This window comes from Galleria mellonella, unplaced genomic scaffold (assembly GCF_026898425.1).
Source record: "Galleria mellonella isolate WM207_F2 unplaced genomic scaffold, CSIRO_AGI_GalMel_v1 utg172, whole genome shotgun sequence".
In the NCBI taxonomy this organism is placed as follows: Eukaryota; Metazoa; Arthropoda; class Insecta; order Lepidoptera; family Pyralidae; genus Galleria; species Galleria mellonella.
Genome location: NW_026442015.1, coordinates 4,140,015 through 4,165,965, shown reverse-complemented (window position 1 = coordinate 4,165,965; position 25,951 = coordinate 4,140,015). Strand labels below are relative to the sequence as shown.

The 25,951-nt window shown below is 29.8% G+C and overlaps 1 protein-coding gene across 1 annotated transcript; it reads right to left on the bottom strand.

Annotated features, from left to right (window-relative positions):
• Window positions 1-215: 215 nt before the first annotated feature.
• Window positions 216-25,051, bottom strand: LOC113522302 (synaptotagmin-7). Its single transcript, XM_052893121.1, has 7 exons — window positions 24,877-25,051; window positions 21,042-21,182; window positions 17,505-17,681; window positions 15,029-15,109; window positions 11,661-11,829; window positions 8,772-8,984; window positions 216-8,249 (listed from the first exon to the last, which is right to left on the bottom strand). The coding sequence occupies exons 1-7, from the start codon at window positions 24,910-24,912 to the stop codon at window positions 8,149-8,151; spliced, it is 918 nt and encodes a 305-aa protein (XP_052749081.1). The 5' UTR covers window positions 24,913-25,051; the 3' UTR covers window positions 216-8,148.
• Window positions 25,052-25,951: the final 900 nt, after the last annotated feature.

Sequence of the window (25,951 nt, the reverse complement as noted above, 5' to 3'; positions counted from 1 at the left end):
TTATGGTAATGATGGTGATGTATGAAGATTTATCATACTTCTTCGTTTCTTAACAACTACACCAAAATAAAATACATACTTGTATTTCTAAAGATCTAAGTTAAAATCTAATATATATTTTATCTAGATACATCGTCTAGAATTGGTTTATTTACATCCGAAATTCTCGTGTACAAAGATGGGAGCAAAAGACAGTTGTGAAATAAAACAACAAATAATTAACTCAATATTTTATTTGGGAATAATAATAAATACATGTTATAGTATGATTGTCAACACTTTATAATACGTGTTTAATATAAACGTACAGCTAAAGTACCTATCAACTAAACATTTAAAATTTACACCAAAACAATGCGTGTGATAACTGACAGTGTCTTGTTTTATGTTAAGTATAAGTATAAGTTTGTATTCTAAAAAAAAATCGACTTCAATTTTGACAAAATTGGTTATTTTTATTTAAAAACTAAACTCTTGATTCGAGTTTGATAAGATTTCTATGGATCCAATCTAAATTCCATATCTGTTTATAAATGACAGAGTTATGAGGCAAGAAACATAAAAATACAACTAAATTGGGAATCTTTTAGAAATCTGTTGAAAAGTAGTATTTAATAAATTTCACTTTTGATTTAGGTGTTAAGAAACAAAGAAAAAATGTCATATATAAAGGCTGTATCAAAAGGAATAAAATTAAGACCAATATGAAAGTAAACCGTTTGGAAAAGAACTATCAAAATCGAATTAGAATTTCTTTTATACAACTTTGAATGGCAAACAAGCTGACGGATCACCTGATGGAAAGTGGTAACCGTCACCTATAAAATTGCCAAAAATATCGAATAAAAGAACTTTCTTAGTACTGATCAATAAGAATATTGCAGTTTTTGTAATATATGTGACATATTTTAGTAATTGAAGTTAAATTTGTTATGTGGGTACGAATCAAAACTTTGACGTTGAAAAGGGACTTGAATCGGTGTGCCTTCTTTAATCTTTTTTTTTTATTGATATAAAATGGAAAAGTATTGTCTCAGCTATTGGTATACACTGGTGAGTTATCAATTAGTGAGAATTGGACTTCTCCAATAATAACTCATCAATCAATTCGGCCAGTTAGCAATTAGAGAACAAACTATATTAGCTTGTTCTTTAATAAACGTTAAATAAATTTTTATTGCCTGACTATTATTTTTTAATTGTACACACACTCACAAGTACAATTTAATAAAAAAAAAAACTTTATTTATGGAGAAGAATTACCAAAAAATCGATTTTAAATCGGCGAAGATTATCGCGGTACATACACACACAAAGATCCAAACTGAGAACTCTTTTGCGAAGTCGATTGGAAACATAAAACATGACTATGTCAGATGCATTTCAGTAAACGATGTTTGAACATTATAATTATTACATAAAACATTTATTTAGCGAAGTATATCCAATTGAACGAATAAATGTTTTCACTATCATAAAATAAATATATATTAGCCAATATATCAACGTAACAGTCTATATACTTGTAACTTTTCTCTTCTATAAATCTAGACATTGAACCTTAGTTTTACATGATATTACATATATTTTTAAAACATTTTTTTTTTCATTCAATTAAACTATACGATAAAATATAATCAACTATATTATTAAAATCACAATTGTCCTAATAATAACATTTAATACAATTATTAGTATTGCACGAAATAGACACTGAATGCGTTCAAGTTACATTATATTAGTTTTTGAGCCAATATATGTTTCAAGCCGTCCAAGTAACAGTCGAATCGGAGAATAGCCCACTCGATGATCATAAAAAATCACTTTAGCCAAATAAGATATAATATACTTAATTAGAATTAAAAGAGGCGAATTTCCGTTAGTAGAAAAACGTCCAATTTCGATGCGATCAAGTACGTGACATATTTATTTTTAATTCGGTTGAAGAAATTAATTTATAAAAGATTAAATCTCTTTTCTACTATGCTATTCCGTGTTTTTTTTTTTTAATATATGAAAATGAAAGTTAATTTCTTTCAAGATAGATAAAATCTTTTGGTACCAATCAAGTTTTTACTACAATTGTATGAATTAAAAACCAAATTGAAGCGAAGTGTAGTCTATTTTTTGTTCCATCAATTATTTCAAATCATTTTGGATCATCAATTTGTAATTATAATGCCATTATCAATTAGGGGTACGAGCAAGGAGACAGTGAACTAGCGAATAGTGATTAAGAAGTAAACACTCCCTTTAGTGGCAATGCTAGTTAAAATGCTATCAGAGGCCTCCATGTATAACGACAGTGGCCTAGAATCTCTTGACACTAGAGGGTACTCTATTCATATATACGCATTATGTGAATACATATAAATGCGCAACAGTAGGCTGACTTTTTACGTAACAGAAATGGGATCAATCAAAAACAAATTGAAATCACATTGAATAGACTTAATATTGACGTTTATTTGACCTGTATTTTGATATGATTTTAATTCGACCCCAATTCAATTGCATTGAAAATAAGCCAATAGTAACGATAAAGACAGTTTTTGTAATCTGAAGATATATCCGAAGATATGTCAAGTGAAATTAGCAGCAAACAAGTATAGTCCTACATACGTGAGTTGTATGCAGACTTGTATATTTTATTCAGTTCATTGATACATATTGCATAATCATTTGAAAGCTTGTCAATTTATTACATTTGCGACAAGGTTAGTAAGGACTTGGACCACTCCTAATTCTATTAGCTGCGACATACTTCCATAAAATCAGGGTCTATGTATGACACTGTGTTAGTAAAAAAAACGATGCGGTCATTTTCCTAATAGTTAAGTAGGTAGAATGTCTAATTTAAGATTAATTTGATCTTAAAGATACATTTTGCTATATATAAGAGGTATATATAAATTTGTTTAAAATCTGCAACATAATTCATTATTACAGTTTGTAGTAAAATCTTGAATAGGTTCAAAAATCTGACGCAGGTATTTCTTTTTAAGTGAAAGAAAATGGATACATTTGTCTAAATTATGTTACATACTGGATATTTTCAAAATTGGACGTTATTTCGAATTTATTTTTTCAAAGTAACCTAATTTTCTAATTATTTTTATACTCAAATTATCATAATTTATTTTTGAGAAAATATCAATTGAAATGACTCGCCTCGTCTCGAAGAATAAATCGATAGCTACCTACGAGCGTTTCGTTTTACAGTATTTTCGAAATTTGTTAAAATAAAAAACCTTTAGGTAATGCTAATTGAATATTTTAGACAGCAATTACAGTAGAAAAATTATTTTTTATTGAATTCCACTTTTGTCAATAGAAAATTTTACAAGAATCCATTAGACAAAATGTACAATACAATACAATTATTTTGGCGACATCTTTACTAATTGAATCATTCATTAATGCAATGATAATGAATAATGATGATTTTTATTTATTTTTTATTTTAATTGAAAAAAAAAAACACAAATTTCTATGACAAAATTGAGAATACATTGAAACCTAGAAATGGGCTGCTTCATTAACAAATTTATAATTTTTTTAATTAAATATATCAAAACAGAAAATAAAGTTTATTATATGCTTATTATCTGTATTATTAAAAATAATCATTATGTTTTAGCGAAAAATATATACTTATATCTCTTTTAGAACAATAACTTACTTCCATGAAAATATATCCTCAGAGGCGTTTATTAAATAAAAAAATGTATTGATATGTTCTAATATTGTACATCACAATGCTTCGGAAATTAATCACAATTATTTTTAATTAAATCGCTGTATATTCGTAAGTAATTAACTATATATTCGTTTGATAGTTTAAAAAGAAAACTAATATTTGTGCTAGTTTAAAACTGGTTTAAAATCTTATAATTAAAGTTTAAAAAAGCAAAAAAGAGAGGTAGTATATTCAAAAGGTAAAATACTTGAAAAATAACCTTTTCACACTCTTCGCGAATTCTGAATGACAGCAATGCATGTTACACTATTAATATGTACATTTATAGAATAATTCCTCTCATTTTTGACCTTTCTTTTATACTTACAATTTTTTTTTTTTTATTTTAAAACTCCCTTAGCAACACCAGGATATGCCTTTATTGATTTTAAAAATGGCACGCGTAAATTATATTGTATGATGTAATGACGGTCCCTAACTATAAGCGTAGCGTACCTACACGTAAAAATAACGATTAAAATGCATAGCAAAAATAATTAAGAAGCACACTTTATAGGTTCACCAACATTCGTAAGGGAGATTCCAAATTAAGAAGCGTACGCTTCAAAAACACGAGAGTAAAAAATATAGTTTTTAGCTATTATTCTTTATTCTTTAATGACTATGAATGATAGATCTAGCCAACACCGCCAGGGCATAAGGCCGCCACACACCGACTACAGTATAAACCGTTAGGTTTGAAGTTGTCCTAAATATGGAGTTGGTTGCATCGATACTTGCTAAAGTGTTGCACAAAACGTATTCCGCGAAAAAATAAGTTTTACAACCGGAACGTCGAACCTGTATTTTTAAGCGGCTCGTTTGGCGCAATATGACATTTTATTACAAAAAAGTGCATAATAATGCAATCCTAAAAGTGTATAAACAAAAATAAATAGTAAATAATAAATAATAATGAATTATTCTATAGAACCATAATTAATTTGACTAGGTACAAAAATTTATAAATAGCGAATTTCCTTGTGTCTTTTACTGAGCAAGGTGTGTTCACTTGAGGTTGTATTCCCTCGACAATAGGTCACACAATTCTTAGAAATTTGTAAAATATAATACTAAATTAAATTATTTAATTTATTAAATTAGATAATTTAAATTATTACATTGCATAATTTAAATTATTAAATAGCATAATTTAAATTATTAACTAGCATAATTTAATTTATTAAATTGTATAATTTAATTTATTAAATTGTATAATTTAATTTATTAAATTACATCATAATCATTTATTAACTTAAACAATTTAATTCATTATATAAATTAACTTGATAATTTCGTGAAAAAAGCTTTCTTGTACTAAAACATACATTGTAAGTATCGATGAAACCAACTGTAAGGCTCAAATTACACACTAACCTAGATCTAAAAATAGCTATTAAGTACCTTATTAACCTTCTACTGAAATACCTTTGTTTTGTTGGCAAATTTCTCTAAAATCGGGTTTAGAAGCTCTGTAGGGTTTTATTAATTCACGATGAATGATTTAGTGATTATTTTCACTGACAATATTTTTTTTTATTGTTCATCAGATGTTACTGCAACTAATTTACATAAACTGTCTAACATCTATGACAACAAACTACGCATATTAAAAGAACAAGGCACTTCGGGCATGTATTAAAAAAAAATTAGTTGTTATGTAAAGTTTTATGTCGCATTATTTTGTGCTATCTAAAAAGAAAACCTTCCATCGAACAATGTCTTAAAGAGATCTTTGTATCTATGCAATTTGTATTACATAGACCACATATTATATGAATAGATGACGAAAGTATCGTTATTTACATGAAGATTACAATATAACACAATACGAAAAATATTTTTTTTTTGTTGAAAGTATATATAGATTTTTGGACAAAGCGAAACGTTAATAACGAAAGCGAAATGTATGAAAACTAGTTTTAACTTAAAAAAACTAGTTTGTTTAAATAATGTAACCACAAACACAAGATTTTCTTATAAAAATAAAATATTATAAATATGAATCAAACAAATAAATTTAGAAATACAGTGTTATAATTTGAGAATAAAATTCTGATGATAGGATTACAAAATATATTTCTAAATTAATTCATATAAAATGTTAAAAAAAGATTTTATAATCTTTTATCATATGTCACATCAGCAACTTGTTACCAAACTAAGTCAAGTTTAAATTACGAAACTAGCGGAAAGATACTAGCTTTAAATCATTCATTGCATGGACAGTTTCACGTGTAAACCATTAATTTCGTTATATATGCAGTATTAAATTAATTAAACTAACTTTGCTTCATTTCATTTTTAAATAAATGTATAGTAAATTGTCTTAAATCAATTAATAAAATTTAAGGAAACTTATATATAATAAGTGTTTTCTTGTTAATTAATACTTATATATATATATACAAGTAAAATATGAATGTAAAACATGAGAAAATACAAACATTTACCCCATTTCGAAAAATAAATTTCCTTCATACGAAAGCGACCTCTTTTTTCTAATGTCAGTTTTTATACTAAAACCTGTTTTTATTTTTAACCGAAGTGCCCAATTATTTTAATATATTATTATAACGTGGTTTTAGGTACACCTATGTATATATATAATAACTACACTTCACTATAAAACTTTTATAAATGTATACAATATTTTGGATTCTGATGATTTTATATACTCGTTCATTAATAACATCAAATTGAACTACATTATTGAATGTAAGCATCGTAAACATGTAACAATAAGCATCTTGATACTATTATATTACTATTTTAAATACATCGTCAACGGAAACTATAAATAACTATCTGATATTAAATGAATCCTTTCATATTAGTACCTAACTCGCTGTAAAAAAACTTCCTCGGATTTTTACATGTTTTTTTTTTTCTCACCTAAAATTGACCAAACACTTACACGTCCCGTTCTTACTTAATTTAGAATGTCTGAACTTTTAATGATTAAGCAAAATATATAGATATATATATATATATATTTTGACACATATCTCAACATACTTATTAATTTGTTCTTTGTTGCTCGATATACGTAACAATTTGGCAGTTAATATTTTATTATTTTTATTTTATCACAAAAATAATAGAATTTACCCGTGAGACATTCAGAAGTATTAGGATGGTTTAAAATAGCTCTATGATATTATATATTTTTTTTTGCATTGTATTTGAGCAGTATTAAAATGATATAATAAATTTGTTATTTTCATTCATTAAAACTAGTTTTTTACATCAAAAAGTAAAAAAGGAAATGTCTACACCCTTTTGTGCGATGCGAACTCGACATTGTTTCGTATATTCTCTACGATTTAACAATTAATTTATATTTCTAACAATTTATTAAAAACCTTAACATCGATTCCAACCATTATATTAAAACGTCAATGTTTAAATTTGGAAAGATATCGTTTGCAAACGCTATCAAAATATTATATAATATATTATATATATAAGAGAAATATAATTGTTTGTGTAATTCAACAATACAAAAAATAAATCCAACAATAGACTATAGAATTTATTTATGTATATGTTGTTTACTTGTCGTTGTTTTAAAAGAAGCTCTTATTTATTGTTTAATAATTTATATTGTGATTTATTTATTGTAAAATTACTGTTTGGCAATTTTACTTTATCAACTTAATCAATTACTTATATAAAAATAGAGAAAAATATGATGAAAATAAATGCATGTTATATATATAACATTTTGATAGCGTTCACTAACGCGTGTGAAGTGCAAGTTTTGGGAAATTCGTCATAAATACGCATTGGCGATAGAAATCTCTGAAGATTACACCATTGATAACTTTTGTGAAGTTTTTTTTTTCATTAGAAAAGGTATTGAAGATTGGCCGTGCTTATCTTTCAAAGTTTTTAGAATAAAAAAAAATTGTTACGGTAAGTAAAAAAAAGAGCCACTTATATTTTAAATAACCTAAAAGGAATATTTTAAATTATAATTAAAGTAATAATTAATTTAAATTAAATGCAACCAGGACGTTGTCAAATGGATATGTCAGGTATTTTTTAAAATTAGTACCTGGGTACATAATTCTATTAAAAATTACAAATACTTAAATATTGAGTCAATATATATATGTATTTTTTAATTTCTGTTAATTAATTATCTAATAATAATAAATATAATTGAACCAATAGAAATATATCTTTATTTATAGTCCTGGTTGCTAAAAAACGTCGAGAAAAAATTAAAAGAAAAAAGTGCAATTCGTCAAAGTCCAGTAAGACAGAGTAGAGATTCTCTTTGGTTTCTGTGCTTCCATTTAATTTTTTTTTTTTTGTTAACCGCTCAGTCTTATGACGTTTTTGTATTAACTTTTTTTTTGTTAAAATTTTCTTTTCTTTTTTATTTTAATAACAATAAGTATTTATTCGGGTTTCAGACGATGCCACTGCACTATGGTTTGTCGAGGCTTTGTTATCATGTCTTGCCAGTGTTTCGTTTCGGTTGCGCCGGAACCATTTTTGCCTGGAAAATAAACAAAAAAAAATTCTTAGACTATAAATATGTAGATTGGTAATAAAAAAGAGTACAACATATATATGTTAGAGTGAGATAGGCATACAAGCAAGTACATATACAGTATAATTTATATAAGCATAAGAATATAGTACTAATTCTTATGGTATTAGTTCCATATTTCTCGGGAATTACAAATAAAACACATGTTAAGTATTTTTCCGTTTTAAAGTTTGTAACAATCAAATCTTTAAAAATAGTGTGGACGATAAACTGCCCGTGTAGCCTATGGACGCCTGTAACTCTAGAGTTGCCGACCCTGAAGAAACCTTACGCCCTCTTTGAAGGACCCCATACTGTAGTCTCTAGGGAAAATCTCGGCAGGGAGCTCATTTCATAGCCTGAGCGTTCAATTAATTTCATTCAATTCCTCACATTTTCTTTCTGATTGAAAATTTAATGTAAAAAAAAAATACATGAAAAATTCAATAGCTAAAATAAGTTTCTCACTAAAAAAAAAAAACTACTTACCGGCCAGCAATATTCTGCCAATCAACTCATTCCGACCAATATTATCGAAGTCCATGACCTGAACGTCTAAGGAACACTCCCTGATTTTCTCCCAGGGCACGTTAAATGAGAACGAATCGTTGAACACTGGGTTCAGTGTGCATTTGAAGATGGCCGTCTTGCGTTTCTCTATACGTTTATCGCCGAATTGCAGCCACACTTTCACGTAAGGATCTGGAAAGGGATATTCAAAAAATGTTAATTTAATCCATGAAATTGTATATATTTTTTTATTTATTTTGTCAAAGTAAGATTTTGCAAAAAATGCATGAGTATTTCATTTTATTTCACTTATTTATGATGTCATATCTTCCTTGTATGTTAGGTTAGTCTGATTAGGACCAAAGTGTATGTGAAATAACAGCAAAAAGACTGAGGAAAGGAATAGAATGGATGGAAATTACTAATTTGTTAAAAAAAAATTTTTGCAACCTACTCTAAAATCTACAATGACGGACTAAACCCTTTAAATTAAATATTTATAAAAAATCGATTATTACGCAGTTATCGGGTAACATACGCACAAAGATATAATCAAGTTGGGAGCCTTCTCGTTTTGAGTTGAACATTATCCAATTTAAAAGAACTTTTCCATTACGCAATTTGCAGATCACGATCCATTGTAAAAGTTGCTTATAAAATTTACGCCCATTATCAAAATATCCGTTTATTATTAAAACACCGGAGAAAACTGGATAACTCAGACAGTTCGGGCACCACTAGAGGAAACGTGAGGGGGCTCATAATTGGACGCCTCATGGCGATGCTATCTTGATTTACGAAGTTCTTGTAAATGGAATTAAGGAGATGAGAGGGTGGAATTTTTGAGGAGTCTCTCGGGCTTCGCTTAGTTTATTAAATCGTATTTTATCAGACTGCTGAAGATGTTTTATCTAGGTAATGTTTTTGGGAACGTATATTTTGAACTATGTTGGTGGTTTATGGTATAAATACGAACGAACCAGTTCTTTTGATTTAAAAACTAAACTACATAACCGGATTTGATAAAATTTCTATGGGATCAATTTCTAAGTATATATCCATTCGGATAAAAAATTTCTTAATCAGTTTACAATTGACGTAGTTATCAGGTAACACACATAAAAAAGCCGAATTGAAAGCCTCCTTATTTTGAAGTCGGTTAAAAAAAATAGTATACCAGACCTAAAGCCTTATTTGTAAACCTATTTTACCTTCTTTTCTATTTTCATCAAAATTATCACGTGATAAACTTTTAATTTTGTACTACATTATACCTAGTACAAAATTAAGAGCTTAATATCGCATATATTATTTTCAGAAACCAAATCAGTTTTATCACCCGCCTGCCAAGTGTGGCAACTACTAGCAAAACCCCAAGGGGGAGGCTGTTGTTAACTGTGGCTAATATGATGATGATGAAGAAATAAGTTTTTTGATTATGTAGTTAAATTAATATATAATCAATATTAAAGTCTTTTTTATTAAATTAAATCTTAAGTTAATCAACAATAACAAATACGATTAATAAGACAAATTATTATTGTTAATGCTATTTAACATTATTATTATTAATGATACTATTATTATATTTTTACGCGACTTCTAAAAGGAGATTTTTTTTATACAACTTAGAATGGCAAACAAGTTGACGGCCCACCTGATGGAAAGTGGTAACCGTCGCCTATAGACATGAGCAGTACCATGGAGATAACAGAGTATAATGTTTCGCCCATGATACCCCCCATGCGTTGCCATTCCTGAGGACTCAGGTGTTAGTCCTCTATACTCTGTAAATTCACGCCCTAAGCTACACGGTAGAAATTTTGTCATGATTAAAATGGACGTTTATTTAAAGGAGTAAATTGTACCTACTTATTATGCATCTAAGATAAAAAGTTTACTAGAACGCGAACGCACAACAATATAGGGAAATGAGACAGCAACAAACTAGATGGAAACGAGTTACCTCAATTTACATGACTTTTTACCCCTCAATTTATATGACTTGGTACTTCTCAATTTACTTGTACAATGGCGTTTCACGAAGCGTCAAATATCAAATGAAGTGACATACCATTAATGGCTAGCTAACTTCATTAATTGTGAAATTTAAGTCTGTGAATTCATTCAATCCGCTATTGAAATTGGTATTTTCGCTTGTTGAAGCTGAATTAAAATGTAAATGACGTAAAATGTAGAGTATTCTAAAGGATTCAGAATATTTTTTTTTTTGATGGGTGAAAATGGAATGGTAATTCCGCCTGCGCTAACGGGATACGCTGGCGGAGCACCAGTGAAGGGTGATCGATGAAAATGAAAGCAGGTCAGTTAACCCATCCTGACGAATTCAATTAGAATTAACCATGATGGTGTCCAGGGGGAACCGCGAGGAGGTCGACCTGACAGGGTATATTGCTAGCAATGGAACTGATAGCTCGCATTACTAACTATCCCTTCCCCCCCGAATTCAGAATAATTATAAAATCAAAATATGCACTATGATTATTTATACCCGCCAACGATCGCGTCCTTTTTTTCTTACTGGAGTAATTATTCAAAGACGAAAGGGTTTTTTTAGTAATGAGCTCTAACTGTCCCCTTGTTAGCAATATACCCTATCAGGTCGACCTCCACACAGTGGTTAATAATTGTTGAATTCGTCACGATGAACTAACTCACCTGGTTTCATCCTCATCTATCATCATTCACTGGTGCCCCGCCAGTATATACCGATAGCACAGGTGGGCACATTATTTCATTTCAACTGTCAAAAAAAACTAGCAATGGGGCTATTAATCCCCAATACTAACAATCCCTTCCCCATAAGAAAGAAGCTTGTTATAATTTACAGTATAACCAAATATATACCTGATTTCCCATTAATGTCCTTGGCTTTCAGGTTCCTCGCTTTCAGCAGGGTGAGAGTGAGAACACTGTTGCTGGGATGGTAGCAGAGTGAAGTCAGCAGCTCCCCACACTTGTCCTTCGCCGGTGGCTTTAGAGCCTTCCAGAAGGATGGCTTTTCGCTTAGATCCACCTGGAATTAATTCAAGCACTCAGTATAGTTTCATACATTTCTGATATATATATATATATATATATATATATATATATATATATATATATATATATATATATATATATATATATATATTTTTTTTTTTTTTTAATGGGTGAAAATAATATGGTAACCCCGCCTGCACTAAAGGAATACGCTGGCGGAGCACCAGTGAAGGGTGATAGATGAGAATGAAAACAGGCCAGTTAGCCCATCATGATGAATTCATTAGGAATTAACCATGATAGTTTCCAGAGAGAACCGCGAGGAGGTCGACCTGGTTGGGTATATTGCTAGCAATGGGATTCTCAGTCTCCATTACTGACAATCCCTTTTCCCCATTTTTGATATATTCAAATTATCTTTTTACAAGTAAACTTGTTACAAGCATTTTTAAATCGTCTTTTTTTATGAATCTACTGCCGGGTTCTGAGAGTTGTTATCTGCTGAGAAGAATCCGTAAGAAACTAAACAGTTACTCTTTTAATATCTGTTAACATTATGTGTATTTATTTTAACGTACTATGTCTAAAATTACATGGTCATTGAAAAGCCTATTATGATCGACTAACACCGTATACCTACATTTTTTATTAAATTAATCATTTAGTATATAATAGGCTTTGTTCAGTGTTTCTTGAATAACAATTTAAAATTTATTAAAAGGTAGATCCAAAATATCCTTCAGTATCTTATTATAACATTTAATGCCCATTCCTATAAAAGACCTATTAACTTTTTCTAAACAATATTTCGGAAAAACAAGCCTGTATTTGTATCTTGTATTTTTTTTTCTTGGGTGAAAATGGTATGGTAACCCCGCCTGCGCTATCGGGATACGCTGGCGGAGCACCAGTTCAGTCTCCGTTACTAACAATCCCTTTCCCCCCTGTATCCTGTATTAGGATTATTAAGATTACTGTTTACACAGCTTAACAAATAACATTCCAAGCACAACAGTAGATTAATAAAAAATTATGATTTAAAAGTGCTTGTAAACAAATTTATTTGGATAAAGGTGATTCGAATTTAAATTATTAGTGAGTAAAAAAAAAAAAATAAACAAACTCACTTCAATATTTGTACTATTAGAGATTAAAATCATCACTATAGCCGTAGTAATAACAGTAATTTACGTTCATATTCGATAATGTCAATAAAACCCATGCTTTTATGGGTTTAATGTCATTAGTTTGATGAAATAATTCAACGAACACATTTGTAGTTATTTTTTCTTTTATTACTTTGTATAATTATGTATATGGAGGGCTAAGTTCATGTTACAATGTAATATTCCGGGAAAGGCTTTAATGATATTGTGTTAAAAAGTTTTGAAGTGGAAATAGTAGCTACTTATATAGAGACAAGGATTCTATATTTATATCAAAGTTTTTAATGGGTAGGCAGAGATAATCAAGTATCAACAGTATTGCAATATATTATTGGTGTAAATTATATACATATCAGTTGTTTTTAAAATTGTTTTTAATGCAATAAATATCTGTTGTAAAACAAAATTAATGAATTCTTCTCTTGTAAAATTAAAATATGAGATTAAATAGGAATGTCTTCTAATATAACCAAAATGATGCAAACAAAGTCGTGAGTACTAGATAGTGTCAAATAAAATTTCACCTATAAAGTGAAGAAGTCAGAGCAATTTATTTAGAAACTTTATCCATTATGCCGTGAGTTATTTAGAAACAGATAGACGCAATATAGTGAGAAATAATGGAGTGAACCTTGTAGGGCTTACTGTAAGCAGTAAAACGCACGTTTTGTAAGATGATGGTAGAAATAAATAACGGTAAACGTAATATAAATTACGTTTAAACAGACGTTTACCTAAACTAAGACTTGTGAAGCGCCTACACAAAATAGCCGAGCAAAAGTTTTACGCTCCGAGTAATTTTGCTGCTTAGAATTTAAGGCGCTAATTCCATTTAAATCCTATAATTATTCTTTCTTAGTAAAATTTTCTTTTATGCCTGATTAAATACTTTAGAAGCTTTTATATTTTATATGGGTTTACTTTGCTTATAGTAAATTCAAGAATTTTAATTATTTTGGACTATGAAATGAATAGATAGGTGGGCATATGTTTAGTAAGGTCATGCCCCAATTTAGTTGTTTATTTAAGTATAATAACTTTATATTTATTTATTAATTCATTAGTACATATATGTATATTTGGCAGATTTAATGTTATAACCATTCTCTCCCAGTCAACCATAGAAAAGTATCAGATTATTCGAATGCGGTACTAGTAATTATTGATATACATACATACTACAATTTAAATATATACACGAATAGACATATATAAATAAACAGATATATTTACACATATATAAGATATACTATATTATCTACGAAAATAAGAATACATAGTACTTTCCGTAAATATAAAGCTGAAAAATTAAATATAATATTTATTACTTTAGTAGACACAGGACAAAGTTCGAGGGAGGGAACTCGAGCTGATTTCCGCCTGACTTGATATGACCTTTAGATGGATTCTTTCTATAGAAACTCAAAGTGAACAGAAAATTATATGATTAAACAGTAGAATAAAAGTAAAAATAGTACGCATACTTCTAATCTTGTTACAGAATGGCAATTATTATTTATTAAAAAAAAGGAAGGAGCCTTTAAATATAATACAATTAATTTAATATTATCATAATAAGTATATAAATATATATTACGTTTTATTTACAAGTTCGTCGATGTGACCGACATATATTGATTGGTTGGGATAAATACACAATAGCCTATTTCCCTCAGGTCCTTCTTCACTCCAAATAGTACGTATATAAAATATTTCATGACGATTGGTTAAAATATAAAGGCGCCAAGGGTTAACAAATATTCATCACCATCATTTCAGCCGTTAACTGTCCGCTGCTGGACAAAAACCTTTCCCATAAGGGGAGTTTTGTCATTAGTCGCCACGCTTGGCAGGCGGGTTGGTAACCGCAGTTAGACATTTGGGGATGTTTTCAGAGGGACGCTGCTGCCCATCCTTCGACCTTAAGTTCCCTTAGTCGCCTCTTACGACACCCACAAGAAAGGAAGAGGTAGTCCATTCTATGCCAGGACCGTCACGGCGAATATTGTATGAGTATATAGTAAGAATGAAATACGAATTTTAAAAATTAAATTATGAGGACCTTACCTGGCACAAAGGTAGAAAAACTTCACCGATGGAGTCGTCCCTTGAGAACCGATCGTAATCGAACACATGAAGATGAAGTACCTGGACAAAGAAATAAAAGAAACCATTGATTTGTACATCATTTCTATACCTTTTTTTATTCAACATCGAATAGCAAATTAATGGCTAACGTAATGGACAATGATAGGGGGGAAAGGGATTGTTAGCTATGGAGTTTGACAGCCCCGTTGCTAGCAAAATGCCCTATTAGGTCGACCTCCACGTGGTTTCCCCTGGAAACCACCGTGAACTATTCTTGTTGGATTCGTCACGATGGGCTAACTGACCTGCTTCATTCTCACCTATCATCCTTCACTGGTGTCCCGCCGGTGTATACCGATAGCGCGGGTGGTGATACCATTCCATTATCACCCATTAAAAAAATAGACAATGGGTGTCATAGAATATATTGTAAAGCTCATGGTACCTTTCATGCATTGCCATTCCCGAAGAGTCAAGTGTAATGCTCGAGACTTTGTAATTTCACTGCCATATCCCACCTTGAAGGGTGGGAACACCGAAACACATGCGTCATGGCAGACACATGAGTGGTACAAAAGTACCCACGCAAATATCTTTTGTACAAAGTCACCCACTCGTAATGACCTCAAGACATTTAAAAGGTCGTATAACATCTCATTTATAATTCGAATAGGAATGTTTTGTTGTGGTGCGCAGAATAAATTATTCATTATCCTGAAGACATCCAACAGAGAACACTAACTAGGGCTTTGTGTCAAATAATAAAGTTATTAAAGTCAAATGTAAAATGTAAAGAATTACAAACCTCTACAATACTTTTATACATATAATATAATATTTATTGGATAATGCAGTTTTAATACAATTCAGAATGGAAAACTGTCTGACACTGTTTTTTTTTTATACAACTTAGAATGGCAATCAAGCTGACGGCCCACCTGATGGAAAGTGGTAACCGTCGCCTATAGACATGAGTAGTACCATGGACATAACAGAGTAAACTGTTTCGCCCATGATACCCCCCATGTGTTGCCATTCCTGAGGACTCAGGTGTTATTCTTCTGTACCCAGTAAATTCACGCCATATCTCACCCTTCAAAACAAAACACAGCCATGCAAACACAACTGCTTTACGGTAGAAAAACGAATTGGACAGAGGTACCCAAGCAATCGACTTTTTTACCAAGTAAAAAATCGTAATTTCTATTTATAGTGTCAAACAGTGCCGTGTAATTTATAAAACATACAGGTTCTTATTACGTATTGACATTTCTGTGGACTATCATCATCATCATCATCTCAGCCATCATCTGTTCACTGCTAGACATAGCCCTCCTCCATAGATTGCCATAAGGAACAGTCCTGAGTCATCTGTATCCATCGACTCCCTGTAATGCATTTGAGGTCGTCACTCCATCTAATGGGGTGGTTATCCTACACTACTTTTGACCGTACGTGGTCGCTACTTAAGAACGTTTCTTCTATATCGGCTGTGCATGGGTTTTTCGAGATATGGGACTAGCATAGTGTCTTATTATTACGAGAAATATCTAGTGAAAAACTTTTAAATAGAATAATACTGTAAATAATGATTTCAGAGATATTTTCTCTCACAAACACTCAGGTTATGAAATGAGCTCCCTGCCGAGGTTTTCCAAAGAGCCTACAGCATGAGGTTCTTCAAAAGTGGATAAAGAGATTTCTTCAGGGTTGGTAACGCGCGAGTAATACCTCTGGTATTGCAGGCGTTCATAGACTACGGTAACCGCTTACCATCAGGTGGGTCATATGCTTGTTTGCCACCTCAGTGGTATAAAAAATAGCATTAAGGCTCTATTACTAGATTAAAATAACGAGTTTAAATTCGATTAATTATTCTTTGAGTCCAACATTAAAACAGTTCTTGTACAGAATAAAAGAAGACTCAAAAAAATATGAAATGTTTCCTTGAAAAATTATACTTTTGGTTTCTTGGATGGTAACGGATAGTTTAATCAGGGCGAATTCGTTTGTTTACACTTTCATTAAGCTCTATTGAAATAGACTATACTGATTTTGATACAATATACTTTTCCTCCATACCGTAAGTGGCGGATACCATCAACAAATTAATTTCCAAGGAGGGTTTATAAATTTTCTGATAATAGAATGATAACCCTGTCTGCGTTATAGATATATGCTGACGGGGCACCAGTGAGAGATGACAAATGATAAAAGCAGGTCAGTCAGTCCATTCTGATGAATTCAAGAATTAACTACGATGGTTTCTAGGGGGAACTGTGGTGGTTAACCTAATAAGGTATATTGCTAGCAAGGGGCAGTTAGACTCTATAACTAACAATCCCTTTTTTCCCTCCCAAGGAAGATTGACATCAGACAGGTGGCTGGTCGTAAAACCATAATTACGTTGACTCCAAATAATTGGATTAAAGGCAGAGTCGATGGTGATAATTACCCGGCTCTGAAGCTTCTGTATTGGGAAGCCCTCGAAGTAGAAGGTCTCGTTCCACCGAGGGTTCAGCGTGCGCCTCTTGATCTTGGTCTCGAGCCGATGCTTCTTATCGGGTAGCAAGGTTACCCGCACGTAAGGGTCCGATGTACCGCTAAGATCTTTGGCGGGCAATTCCTTCCCCTAAAACACGACAAGAGCTTAGTATATCTTACAAATATATTAAAACAGTAATTAGGCGATGTCTATACATGGGAAATATTTAAGAAAAGTTCATGTGAGGATTTTTAATAAGACCAATAGGAACCATAACAAAATTTTTTGGAAATTTTGTCATTCTTTTTTTTTAGAATAACGTAAAGACTACTAAACCAAATTAGATGCGGTTTTTACTGTTATTTTCCTAAAAGTCTAATTTAAAATCTGGAGTATGTTTTATTTTGATATAACATCAAGAAGTCGACTATTTTATTGATGTTCCTATTTTTAAAATTCACGTACAAAGTAGCAGGCAAATAGCTTGTGTTAACTATTATATCAAATCAGTATTATTAATTTTAGATACCATTTCATATATTATGTATTAACTTTTGCCCGTGACTTTGTATGTGTAGATTTTGGAACTAGGTAAAACATACTGCGGAGTTTATGTTGGACCTTTAGGAATTCAACTGTAAAGAATACGTGCACTGTGATGCAGTAGTTTTGCATGTTGCTGGAAGAAACGTAGATAAAAATAAAAAATAGATTAGCTTCTATTACTCTTATTAAGACCCTCATACCTTTTCATTTTAAATATATTCTATGTACAGATGTCCTGTTACAATTTTACTATGTGAGTAAGGATAAGGATTAGAAAGGATAAAGATAAGGATTAGAAAGGATAAAGATAAGGATTAGTAGGAAAGAAGGAGGGAGACTTTGTACAAAAGTCGATTGCTTGGGTACCTCTATCGCATTCGTGTTTCTACCGTGAAGCAGTTGTGTTTGTATGGCTGTGTTACGGTTTGAAGGGTGGGACATGGCGTAAATTTACAAGGTACAGAGGAATAACATCTGAGTCCTCAGGAATGGCAACGCATGGGGGGTATCATGGGCGAAACAGTATACTCTGTTATGTCCATGGTACTGCTCATGTCTATAGGCGACGGTTACCACTTTCCATCAGGTGGGCCGTCAGCTTGTTTGCCATTCTAAGTTGTATAAAAAAAAAGAAATATTTTAATTCAAGTGAACTTAGATTAAGGCATTTTTGAATAGTCATTGTTCGGAATGTAATTTCAGTTAAGAAGAACGAGCAATAAATTCAGGTGTTATTTTTTTAGTTTATTGTTTTAAAAAAAATAGGGATAAAGAGTGTGTATTTGCTGCGTTTGCGATTCCTTTTGCGTGGTAGTCGAAACTATTATGGCAGATGTTAACAGTATTAAAAAATATAATTAGTGTGTCTAAGTAGCTTACCAAATTATATTATTCAATAAATGTATTTGTATAGGTTATATAAAATCACTGAATATTGATTCAAACATTTAGAAAACATCCATTGATTCGTGACAATGTAATATAAGTTGCATGTTTGTTTTATATTTAACATTAATAAGATTTAAAATAATATTTATCTATCGTTGTTAGTAAGTATAAATAACTATGATACTGTGGTATAAGTTAATAATATTTATTTTTTATTAGTTTAATAATAAAAGGACAATATATGTAAATGCAATGTTATTTTACTTCTTATCTAAATTTATGGAAGAAAGAAAGAAATATTTATTTAAATTATTATTATATATATATAAATTATTATATATATAATAATAATTTAATATATTTTAATATATTTAATATATTAAATTATATTATATAATTAATATTATATTATATTTATTGAATTATTTATTTAAAATTAAGCACAATTTTACACTAGTAATTAATATTTATTATTATTATTATTATGGGCATCTAAAAATGTGTACAATAGGATTTTAAAATGCGTATCACAATAAAGGCCTGAATTAAAATATATTTTGCAAATATAACATGTTTTATAATAAATACACAATAAATAAGTGTTTTGGTTATAAATATGCATTTTTAATGTCTATTTTTAAAGTATAAATAGATTTTTTTTTTCATTTTTTATTTTCAATCCATGTATTATTATAATGTTCTGTTTGGTGAGTGTATTAATAAATCTGTAAGCTCACCAAAAATATGTACATATTATAAATAAATAAATAAATATTTAATAAATATCAGGATACATTATACAACAACATCTAGCCCCAAATTAAATAGAACTGGTACAGTACTAGACAACTAGTAAACATATTTATATTTTTTAATATAACTTAGAATGGCAAACAAGCTGACGGCCCACCTGATGTAAAGTGGTAATCATTGCTAAAAGACATGAACACTACCAGGCACATAATAAAGTACACTGTCTCACCCACGATATACCTTATTGCTATTCCTGAGGACTAAGTTATGCCTCTTTACTTTGTAATTTCACTACTATATCCCCTTCAAACTGAAACACAGCTATGCAAACATAACAGTTTTACAACAGAAACACGAATGGGATAGAGGTGCCCAAGCAAACGACTTTTGTACAAATATTTTGAATTTTGGGTACTATAGTTTTTTTTTAATAAATACATATAGGTAAAGCTAAATATTATATAAAATAGTATTAAATAAAATATAAAAGTGAAATTTATAATATTTGCTCATTGGGCATATAATTTTAATTTAAAACATTGAAACTTTATTTACGATTGAAGTAAAATAATGACTTTGAGACAATGTTAAAAAGTAATCTTTTTTATATTAATTTTGTTTGTTAAATTACTCACATATATTTAGTGCTGCTGGCAACTTAGTTAGTTGACCTTTTTATATTATTATTAAATATTCATAATAATAAATTTCATATTTTTTTTTTAAGATATAGCTTTTGGTCACCCATTGTTTTCACAGTGTGAACATTTCTTGTAATTGTTTGTATTTATAATAAGTTTACTATTGGACTCTTTTGGAGGTTACATTAAATAGTATTTATCTATATTAATAATACAAAATTTTATTAGTTGTGTTTTTTTTTTTATAATATTTTTAAAGGCAGTTTTTCTTTTTTCTTCAAATACTATTCTGACTAAATGTCAAAGTTTGATATATTAGTATGCAGTATTACTTTAATAGAATTCTCACGACAGTTATTTCCATATATCGCCATGAAATATGAAATGAAATGAAACATGAAACATCAAATTTTATACACCTACTATATAAGAATAAAAGAATTGATATATTTTATTGTTTAAAGTTTCCAAGTGCACATTATAGGTAGGTAGGTAGGTACCTATTATAAAATGTTTAGCATATTATTTTCTTTAGTTTCTTGCCTAATTTAAAACAAAATTACGTGTATTATATGCACTATATGCAAAATTATACCCCGACTTAAGCGAAGTACGTTAAGTTAAGGGATATTTACTGTATCAGTTTTACTTATACGTTATGTATTGTATGTTTACCAACCTGAATAATCCTCAAGATGAGGGTGGTATTCTGAAAGTCGTACTCCAAACTGAAGTGGATCTGGCCGACATTCTCCGTCGGCTCAGAGTTGTCGATGTACATGTCCACCAGGGATATGGAACGATTCTGCAGGAACGCCATCTGTTAGCCCAAAGCGGAAGCACTTTAACTTCGTGACGCTATGGACTATTGGTTGCTACTACATCTGAACTTAGAGGTTCTATTTAAAACTCACGGTATAGGTTGTTAGGCTAATGTTTAATGACCTTTGACCTTGACCTTTTGGAGGAATACCTACGCTTTGTAATACAAAGCACAATTATTTTAAGACTAAAGCATTAGATATTCCGGCAATGATGGTCGTGGGCACTCGAGCCGTATCTCAAAAAACTAAAAACTTTTAAATTTTCAATTATAGCAGCAAATTTTAAAGATGTCATTTAATAATATTTTGGAATCGAGATTCTTCTTATGTAAATTTTCACTTTGTATAGACATTAATAATACAAAATGTGATGCTATTGAAGTCGATGATTATCATGTTTGGGAATTGAAAACAAGACAGATGCTTATAAGTTATTGAGATATTATCTTTCGAACTTTCTAGAACCTCTAAGTTAATATACGTAATCATAATAAGTAATTAAATATTTACAAAACTCCAAAGCAGATGTCACAGTGAAATTATAAATTTGTGACACAAAATTTTACTTTTTATAAAAAGCGTTATTTTCAGATATTACTGTTCTACAACTTCAAAATGCAACATCTGTTTTGATAGTATATTAAATAGTATATTTTTGGCGTTGAATATTTTAAAGTTTACCGTTGAAAATTTTAACTGCATAAATTTTACTGTATTTAATACATTAATGTTTTAAACTACTTATCTTTTTAAATAGACCAACATGTCATTAGATCGGGATTATAAATTTTCTCTTGGATGAAAAACTGTATTTTAAAAGTAAAAATATTGAATAAATTATTATGAAAATGAGTAGAAATCCTATTAATCCATTAATGTTGCTTTGTTGGGTACTGATGGGCCCATAAAAGTAGAATATAGTCCATTATTACCTCACTAGCCAGGCGGTTGTTTTCAGATTCTTTTTTTCGTACTGGTGTATTGTATTGTTTCCTTCTTTGTCTTTTACTACATTCTAGAGATGAAATTTCACCATCATAACGAATGATATATTATAATAATAGAAAATTTAGTAATATTTTACTTACAATATGTTTTTTTATAGCTCTGCGGTGATTACTTAATCAGGTGAGCCGTATCCATGTTTGCCACATGGATACCGCGCGCCTTGCCTACCCTAAAGGAACTTCTTTATACCTTTTTGAAAAACCTCATGCTGTACTTTCTAGGAAAAACTATATATACTAGGAGAAACTATATAAATTAGCACACATTTCAAGTGAGTGGGCTGCCTATAAAACTGAATATTTTTCTCAAAGAAACATGGGTAAGGAGAAAAAAATTGTGGGTGAGATTTTTGCCCTAACATGGCTCCTTTAGCAATCAAACGAACCTAACTTAGTTCGTTGGATTGTCGTCCAATTGCACTATCCTTATATTTAAATATCGTCTAGCATTTTGTATTAAAACAGGAATAATAAAGAGCACTTTAAAATATTCAAAGCCAGATAGTCTAGTGGTTGTTTGGTGACATTTCTATGTGGAGTGGTATTTTAGTGGATTTCTGTATAAATAGTTCGAGATGGTTTATTGATTTTGTTCGAATCTCTCTTCTATTTAAAATACAGTAGGTAATGTCATTTTTGAAAAAATATTGAATGTATTGTAATAGTTCTATTTGAACATTTATTTTGTTTGATATTTAAAACACCTTAATAAATTATATATATGATATTTTAGTTAAATTAGTATTAGTCATGTATAATTAAGTAAATGTAAGCAAATTCTGAAACAATCTCGAAATATTTTATAATGCAGCAAAATTATACACTGCTTTAAATAGTTAAAAGTTAACTTTGCGGCGATTTATATTGCAAATCTTATTAAAACTTTAAAAGTAACCTTATTGTTTGTAACGTAAGAAAAGGGTTTACGCGACCTCCAGAAATTGGGTCACATAAATCATTAACGTTCATAAAACAATTGTTTATTTTCCTAGCATGCATTTCAATAATTTATAATAATTAAAAATTTATATTAGCTTTTAAGAAAAAATATTAAGAAATTTTTAATGCACTTATATTAATTTTATATTGAATAAAATATTTCTTAAACAAGTTGTATGTACTTATTAAAACTTGTTCTTCAATTGCTTTTTATTATTATTTTTTTTGTGAATTTCATTATAGTTACATTATAACGTTACAATAGATAGTTAAATATTAAAAATATTAAGGACCATGTAATTCCCTGTCTTATTTTTTCACAATGATAAGTTCCAGACAATCTCAGCGATTGCTTTGTACTCTTTGTACTCAAATTTCTTAGTATTCATCGTAATAAAAGAATCCAGACTGTAATTCTGGATTAAATTGAATGAAAAATATAACGAATGGACAGTATATTCTTACAAACAGAAAATAAAATATTTTACAAAAGTACAACTAAATTCGAATTATTTTGCTTTTCGTTGGCTGGTAATTCTTTTTATTAGATTTCTTTTTGATAAATTTTTTTCCTATGGTCCTATTCTCTATGATAAATATATGTCTTGTTGAAACAAAAATATTAAAATTAGGTTTACAGATTTTTTTTAATATAATTTATTAAAATATTAAAAAATTCATTGTAATTTTATCACATCGTAAATTAGGTTTTGTGACATTAGGTAATGCATGCAGAAACTTAACAATAATAACTATTATTTCCTATTTTTATTATAAAGCTACTATTATTACTTTAAAACTAGAAACTACAACTACTTCTTAGATAATTCCATTTGTTGATTTTTTTTACAAATAAAATAAATAAAATCATTTACATTTTATATAAAATTACTCTTGTATTCATAAAACGTCATACAAACCTATTTTTACTATTACACTGTTTTGTGACTGTTACTTTTAATTTGAGAAATTAGTGTAAAAGAAAAAGATAAAAGACTTTAAAAGTTTAAAAGAGATTTACGGAATGCTGGACGTTATTATGAACAAGAGGGTAGTGTACGGTAATCATTTAGATACCGTTATAAAATGTTAATTAAAAATCACACAAATGGAATATTGTAATGACTAGAATAATAGCTCTAATAATATTTAAAACAAAAAATCAAGAAAAAGAAAAATACAAATAAAAGTGCGAAACAAGATAAAGACAAAAGTAAACGCTTCTCTTTCGCACTTTTTATATGTTGTATAAGTTAAATAAAATTCTAAAAATTAAAATATTTTTTTTTTTTATTATTTTCGAGTGCATTAGTTTTCTATTAACGACTACCTATGGTTTGCAATTTCTAAATCTAAAACTATTCTGACTATCGTGGTATATTCGTGTCTTATTATAGTGAAAATATTTTTATTTATCAGAAAATCTAGTGAAAGGTGAAAAAAACAAAAATCACTCCAGGTTTAGTGTGGCGATAAAGTATTGTATTTTTCTAAAAAGCCGTCATTGTTGTCGATAAGTGCCTCTATGTATGTACAAAAACAATATATATCATTTGCAAAAATTTCAACTATACTGTGAAGCGGTTTTATTGTAAGAATAAAGCATTTAATTATTATTAAAAAAAATATATATAGTGTACAGAGTTAAAAAGCAAAATTTGTAAATAATTTGTTAAGCGTATGCTTTTTTGTTCTATTGTTTGTATTGTCCTCTATTTTTTCTTATACAACCTCTTCTACCTACCATGTTTGAAGGAGAAAGCATGGAAAGAGAATCCATAGTTTAGAAAAATTCACCAAAAATAATATAGGAGAAAACAAAAAAAAAACACATTAAGAACAAGAACAGCTCGTATTGTCTAATAATTCAACACATCATATCGAATTTTAACACAGACTCGTAGTGTGTTCACGTCACAAGGTACAAATTGATTGTAGATATTTCTCTCAATATCGTGTATTTTCAATTTCGCTAGATAACACAAAGAACTGGAAACATAACACGAGTATTATTTGTTCATCGTGATTTATCAATTCCATACTAGAAATGATGTAGTAAATATGTAATATATAATAATAATTTGATAGTTATCGCCTTATTCAGGTTTTGTGATTATTTAATTAATTTTGAAAACTTAAGAGATTCAATCTGTATTGCTATTGGAAAGGGATTGCAAGTAATGGGGTCTAACAGCCCCCTTGCTAGCAATATACCCTTATCAGGCTAATTTCCATGCTGTTCTTCCTCGTGAAATCATCGTGGTTAGATTTTGTGGAATTCGTCACTTTGGGATCACTGATCTATTTTCATTTTCACCTATCACTCATCACTGGTACCCCGCCAGTATATATTGATAATGTAGGCAAAGTAACCACTCTATATTACCCGTTAATAAATTCAGTATATTATAAGTGCATGTGTACTAAATTTTTTTTATTCCAGCCGTTATTTGCCCACTGCTGAACATAAGCCTACCCCATTAGGGGAGTTTGTCAGAAGTTACCACGCTTGGCAGGCGGGTTGGCAACCGCAAATTTAGAGATTTTTTATACCACTGAGGTGGCAAACAAGCAGGTCCACCTGATGGTAAGCGGTTACCGTAGCCTATGAACACCTGCAATACTAGAGATATTATACGCGCGTTGCTGACCCTGAAGAAACCCTTTACCCCCCTTTTGAAGAACCCCATACTGTAGTCTCTTGGGAAAACCTCGGCAGGGAGCTCATTCCATAACTTGACTGTTCGTGACATTTGTTCGTGTGTTAGAGATGTTTTAAGACAGACGCCGTTGTCCATCTTTCAATCGTTAAGTTCCTT

Bases quoted from the DNA above. Each gene is read 5' to 3' on its own strand.
- LOC113522302 (XM_052893121.1), bottom strand. From the start codon at position 24,912: ATGGATTCTCTTTCCATGCTTTCTCCTTCAAACATG. The intron at 21,183-24,876 runs GTAGGTAGAAGA...TTGGGCTAACAG, and splicing joins TGCTTTCTCCTTCAAACATG to ATGGCGTTCCTGCAGAATCG. The intron at 15,110-17,504 runs GTAATTATCACC...TTCTTTGTCCAG, and splicing joins TACAGAAGCTTCAGAGCCGG to GTACTTCATCTTCATGTGTT.